Consider the following 6,169-nt stretch of genomic DNA (forward strand, 5'->3'; position numbering starts at 1 on the left):
CTCCAAAGAACAGCAACTTTTCTTTTGATTGACTATGCATTGCAATTAGATTACGACAGCAAATTATTTTTCTAAAGACCCAATTTTACACTTTTTTTAATCTCATTGACTTCAACGTTCTCTCAAGTCACTCCTCCCTCTTTTCTCCGGACAAAAGAACAGAGGAACAGGGGAGAGAGAGAGAGAGAGAGAGAGAGAGAGAGAGAGAGAAAAAAGACAGATGAAGACTTCACACTTCATACAAGAAGCTTGCTTCAATGGCTGCTGTTCATCACCATTCTCATCTCATTCAGTATCTGAGAAACAAGAAGAGCTCGAGTTCTCAGTAATCACAACAGGAGCTTCTTTACTAACACGAGACGCCAAATTCACGAGCCAAGAATCTCTCCCTCGTCTCCGTACATCTTTCTACGATCTCATCACAGCTTTTCCAGATTACTTGCAGACGAATCAAGCCGATCATCTCCGATCTACTGATTACCAAAACCTCTCATCCTCTCCCCATGTGTTTGGTCAGCAACAACCTTTGTTCTCTTACTCCCAGTTTCGACGAATCTCAGAATCAGAACCCGATTTGAATCCTCCTTCTCTACTTACCTTCTCTTGCAAGCAAGTGAGCTCCGGTAAAGAACTGATATCATTCGCGAGCGAAGAAGAATCTCAGTTTCAGTCAAGGATGAGGAGAAGACTCACGGGTTTTATGAATCTTGAAGAATCCGAATATCACATGATTCTAACTCAAGACCGTTCCTCTGCTTTCAAGATACTAGCAGAACTCTACTCTTTCAAAACCAATCCTAACCTTCTCACTGTCTACAACTACGAAGACGAAGCAGTTGAAGAAATGATCAGAATCTCAGAGAAAAAGGGTGTAAAGCCCGAATCAGCCGAGTTTTCATGGCCGAGCACTGATATTAACTCGGAGAAGTTGAAGAGAAGAATCACGAGAGGGAAGAGAAGAGGAGGCAAAAGAGGGCTCTTTGTGTTTCCGCTTCAATCTCTAGTCACAGGAGCTTCGTACTCATACTCATGGATGAGTCTAGCTCACGGAAACGAATGGCATGTGTTGCTAGATACCTCTGCTTTAGGGTCTAAAGACATGGAGACTTTAGGTCTTTCTCTGTTCCAACCAGATTTCCTCATCTGTTCTTTTACAGAGTTTTTAGGTCAAGACGATCCTTCTGGTTTCGGTTGCTTGTTCGTAAAGAAATCTAGCTCTCCAGCTTTGTCGGAAGAGCCAACAAATCCGGCGAATCTCACGGCCGTAAAAGCTGAGCCAGCTCGGGAATGGAAAACAGAGTATTCAGAACAAAATGACGAAACTACCCGTGTGGACCACGAGGACCACAAGGCGGCGTCTACTTCTGGTGGCAATGAGATAATTGAAATCGAATCATCATCGAATGAACAAGATAATAAAGCAATGATTGAGTTTCGAGGATTGGATCACGCAGATTCTTTGGGACTAATACTAATCAGTAGAAGGTCAAAGTCGTTGACTTTATGGCTTATACGAGCTTTGATGACTCTGCAACATCCAGGCTCTCATCAAAATGAGATGCCTTTGGTGAAACTCTACGGACCAAAGACGAAACTGAGTCGAGGGTCGTCTATTTCGTTCAATATTTTCGACTGGCAAGGTGAAAAGGTTGATCCTTCGGTGGTGGAGAGCCTTGCGGAGAGGGAGAAGATTGGTTTGCGATGTGCGTATTTGCACAAGATTAGGATTAGGAACAAGAGGAGAAGTGATGAAGCGATGAGTTTGAGATTGTCGGTGGTGAGTGTTAGGTTAGGAGGATTTATGACGAATTTTGAGGATGTTTTTAAGGTTTGGGAGTTTGTGTCGAGGTTCTTGGATGCTGATTTTGTTGAGAAAGAGAAGTGGAGAAAAAAAGCTCTTGAGAAAAAAACCAATGATTGATTATTGCGTTAATTTGTGTGAACCGTATAATCTTAATCCGCATGGTTCAATTTTGTCACCCATGGTTGAACATTTTCGGATTTGGATTTCGGTTTTAGGCACTTAAGCTAGATTTGTTTTTTTATTAGGGTTGGTTTAGTTTTGTTTCATTTTGGTGGGTACATATTTTCGTTTTCAACTTGGTCTCGGTTTGATATGACAAAATCCAAAATCAAACGCACAATTGTTTTTATACTTTGAATAAAAAGATGAACAAACTAGTAACTTTTGGAAAATTTAAATACGTTTAACAAATATCTAGCATATAAAAACATACTCATATTAAGCTGTGCTAAAATATCAAATACTATTTGCTGTCAATCAAAACGTGTCCAACAATGTATTACACATTGTACTTAAGGTAGTACGAGTACCTAAATTTTGGATACTATAGTTTTGTCCTCGGACGAAGCTTGTCCACAAAAATCGGTATTACGCCGTGTTTGAGTTTTGGATTGTGATATAACAATATAATACATGTCATAAACCCATATAAAAAAGTTTGAATAACTTAACTAACATCACATGACAAAATATAGGATTACCATAAATTATAGAAATGATCACATATAAATTATTAGAGCATCTTTATCGGGAGATTATAATTTTGAGACTCTTAGAATCTTTTAACAATAAATTGTGTACTTTTTAAAACTAAGAACTTTTTGTAGGTGAAATAAAATTATCCCCCTCCAATGGTCAATTTCTTAATGAGATTCTTATTTTTGAAAAATATTGTTTTCAAAATAAAAATATTTGAAGTAGAACATAAATGTTTACACATTTAAAAGAGAAGGTAAAGATGAGCTTAAACTCATGAAGAGAAAGATCTGAGTTTACTCTTTCATAGATGATATAATAGCTTCATGATCTTGGACCCATCAAAACGGTAACAAGTACGCTTTCCAACAATCTCAGCGGGGAAAGCAACATCTTCGAGCATTGCTTCATGAACAGAGGTTAGAGTCCTGTTACGTGGCCTCTGAACAGCAGCACCTTTCTTGGGAGGACGCATTATCCTTCTGAATGGGATGTAATTAAATCACAACAACTTTGCGGTTTCGAGAGATATCCATGTGCCTGCAATGAGAAATCAAATTATTTTCCCTCTGTATAACAGAATGCAACCATTAAATGAGAAGGGGAAGACACTAAATAGAGCAACAAACAAAGCCTAAGAGAAGATGAATAATTCCACAAAGGAGGACAAAATTACAAACAAAGACATAAAAAAGGTATTAGTTACCTGAGCAACTTGCTCCTGGCAATCTGTTGGTTCAGCATTCTTATCCTTCTTGATCTTGTTCTAAGCGGATAACATCTTCACAGATCCTGAATTGCAAAGAAACAAAACAAGAAAAAGGTCAGACTTTAGGCATAGGAGATTACTACTAACATAACAGGTAACCTTGTAATATACGAATCATTTCTACAAAATTCAGGAATACACATTTTAAAAGTCCATGAACACAAACTAAGTAATAGTTTCAACCAAAGCTGAAGGCTTTCAATATCAAGAGAACAATCTATCAAGAAGACGTACAAACAAAATTTGTTTGATTCAATCATACTAGTCTGCAGCAAAAGACAATGCTTGATAAACTACAGAGACTTAAAGTATATCTTTAACCACAATAAGGCAACGAATCAGAAGCCTAATGACAGAAGCTGAATTTTTATGTCACCAGTTTACAAAGCTCTAAGATTTTAGTAGAAAACACCAACATTGCCTCTGAATCAATTTCAAATGTGATCCAAAAATTACAGTTTCTAGCCGAAGAAGAAGACATAATTTTCAAAAATCCAGTTGAACCCTAATTTCAAAAATCAATGAACACTAATTTCTGAATCCTTACTAAACAAAAATTGATTCAAAAATAAAGACAAACATACTATGAGAAAGAGATTGGTGATTGAACATCTCCGAATTAGTGAAGGAAAGGCTCCGATTTGGTGCTCTCCGATTTCATCTAACCAAGTCGTCGATTAACTCACCGAAAGTCACCGTTGAGATCCACCATCGGTGGAGAGGCTGAGCTAACGGCCAAGAACAGACGAATGGTGACCAAAAATCGAATCAATCTACTCCACTTCCAACAGATCATTGAGAAATCTCAATCAATTTCGCAACCTTCATTGCGAGAGAGAAGAAAAAAAAAAATGTAATTTTTGAGCACGTCGACGCTTCTTAGAGATTCTTAAACGCCTTAATTAAGAGGCTCTTCTTAGTAATATTTATGATTTATTTTTAATCAGATTAAAGTTAAGAAGTATGACTAAGAAGTCCCGATAGAGATGGTCTTAGTAAGCAATATCAATACACAAAATTATCATATCTATGATACTTACTTTTACTGCAAAACCTCCTTAAACAGAAAGGGCTTTGAAAAAGTAAAGTGGGCTTTTATTTTTAAATATCATAAACAAGCCCACTAAAAACCGCGAGAGAGAACATCCGGAAGGTGTTTTAAAAAGCCGTTTAGGGTTCTTCTAATTTCTAAAACTTGTAAAAAATTCCGAAACATTTTCAAAATAAATTACACAAAACAGTTTTTAAGAGTTCTGATTATAATTTTCAAAATTTCAGATTTAAATCAACTGTCTTCTTCACTACGATTCTTCACGGCGACTGAGATTTTGAAATTACAAGGAAGAGAGAGAGAGTGACTAGAGTAGACCTAGAGGAATGAGCATCTTCTTCAATTAGCGGGAATTCTAATTTTTTTTTTTTTTGAAATCAATGGCGTCCGCTGACGACCTCCGTCTTCTCTCACTCATCGACTCCACCTCCTCCGCCGGCGAAGATGTCTTCTCCTCTTTCTCCGATTACCTTAAACCTTTCTCGACTCTATCATCAACAACTTCCCGGAATAAAAAACAAGACCGAGCAACTACCGTTCGAGCCCTAGCTAAGCAATTCCTTCCTTTCCTCAACAAATCGATGTCGCTGCTGCCGAAACGCCTCTCCGTCGCCAAATCTGACGACGGAGCTCGCGAATCCGCCTTGGGTTTGTTCCGCGTTTATGAGCTTTGCGTAGATTGCTTAGAATTGGTCTCCGCTCAGTTAGCTTGTAAGCCTCATACCGTTCAGTCTCAGAGGCTGCGGATGATTTATTGTCTCGATGTTTGGGGTTTGTATGAGAATGTTTATGCTGAAGGGTTTACGGTTCTGGAGAAGCTAAAAGGCGGCTCTGATTGCAAATCCCGGAAGTGCCTGTTGTTACCTGAGGTTCAGGATGGTGAGGCGGAGCTGGCTTTGGTCGTTGTTGATGCGGTGAATGCAATCATTAAGGCTGTGGCAATGGGTCAGCACTTAGAAGATAAGCGGTGTAGGAAAGTCCTTCTTTTGATCGAGGAGGTTAGACCCTGGTTTAGGTCAGTTTGGGTTTATTTAACTTTCTCTTCTTTGATTATTAGATCAATGCTGTTTCCATTTGGCACCAGTAAGTTGAATTTTTCTTTCGAGAGATAGCACAGCCTGAAATTTTGGTACTGTGTAGGGTCTTAGATGCTAAGGCGAGTGAAAAGTTGCAGAGAGGGATCGTGACATATATGGGTAAATGTGCTGTTTCCTTGGTTAAAGAGGCTGAACGTTTCGATGAGGATTTGGTGCTGTCTTTCTGCGACTTAACTGTGAAAGAACTCTATAAATCTGCATTGTCAAAAGATCGGATTTATAAGGTTGCTTTTGTCCTTTGATGTCTTTCCTTCTTGTTGCTGCTTTCTTTTACATGCTGTCATCTAATAGATAGTTAAATCTGATCCCTGTTTCCAGTTTGCTCGCGAGGTGCTTTCTGTTCTGTTCGGAGTGAAGTATAGAAAAATGTCAGTGACCATTGACATTTCAATGGCTTTGTTGCGCAGCTTAACTTGTCAATTTGAGGTTTGCACGATTTCCTTGCATCTTAATTATCTACCGTCTTGTGTACATCGAGTAACTATTTCCACGAATTTTTTTCCATACATTTTGGTGTGTCCTGCTCCTTTATCTGTTGCTAGATTGGATGACTTTAGGTTTCTGCTAGCTTCTCAGTTGATGTTCTACCGTAAACTTGCAATACCTTATAACACTGCTTCTTTTTCAGGATGAAAGTAATGAGAATTTAATGGAATTTTATGACCTAGTCGCTTATTGCGCTCACAAGTTTCGAGCAGCAGGAGACATGTACTGTGCAAAAGTTTCAAATAAATTAAATGAGATGGCAGCTA

General features: G+C 38.5%; 2 protein-coding genes and 1 long non-coding RNA gene across 3 annotated transcripts in view; 2 read left to right on the forward strand and 1 right to left on the reverse strand.

Moving 5' to 3' along the window:
• Window positions 1-1,951, forward strand: LOC104722735. The gene has a single exon (XM_010440950.2). It carries the CDS (start codon window positions 221-223, stop codon window positions 1,919-1,921), a length of 1,701 nt encoding a protein of 566 aa, XP_010439252.1. The 5' UTR covers window positions 1-220; the 3' UTR covers window positions 1,922-1,951.
• LOC104722736 lies at window positions 2,657-4,184 on the reverse strand. The gene is made up of 3 exons (XR_757243.2): window positions 3,854-4,184; window positions 3,207-3,292; window positions 2,657-3,040 (listed from the first exon to the last, which is right to left on the reverse strand). It is a non-coding gene; the product is annotated as an uncharacterized LOC104722736 (long non-coding RNA).
• The window catches only part of LOC104727823 (separase-like), a 10,744-nt gene continuing 9,080 nt past the window's right edge, over window positions 4,506-6,169 (forward strand). The window contains exons 1-4 of the mRNA XM_010446892.2: window positions 4,506-5,335; window positions 5,461-5,641; window positions 5,736-5,843; window positions 6,046-6,162. Of these exons, the coding sequence (XP_010445194.1) occupies window positions 4,701-5,335; window positions 5,461-5,641; window positions 5,736-5,843; window positions 6,046-6,162 (1,041 nt within the window). The 5' untranslated portion in view covers window positions 4,506-4,700. The remainder of the gene's footprint in view (window positions 5,336-5,460; window positions 5,642-5,735; window positions 5,844-6,045; window positions 6,163-6,169) is intronic.

This window comes from Camelina sativa, chromosome 11, assembly GCF_000633955.1.
Source record: "Camelina sativa cultivar DH55 chromosome 11, Cs, whole genome shotgun sequence".
NCBI classification, from domain to species: domain Eukaryota; kingdom Viridiplantae; phylum Streptophyta; class Magnoliopsida; order Brassicales; family Brassicaceae; genus Camelina; species Camelina sativa.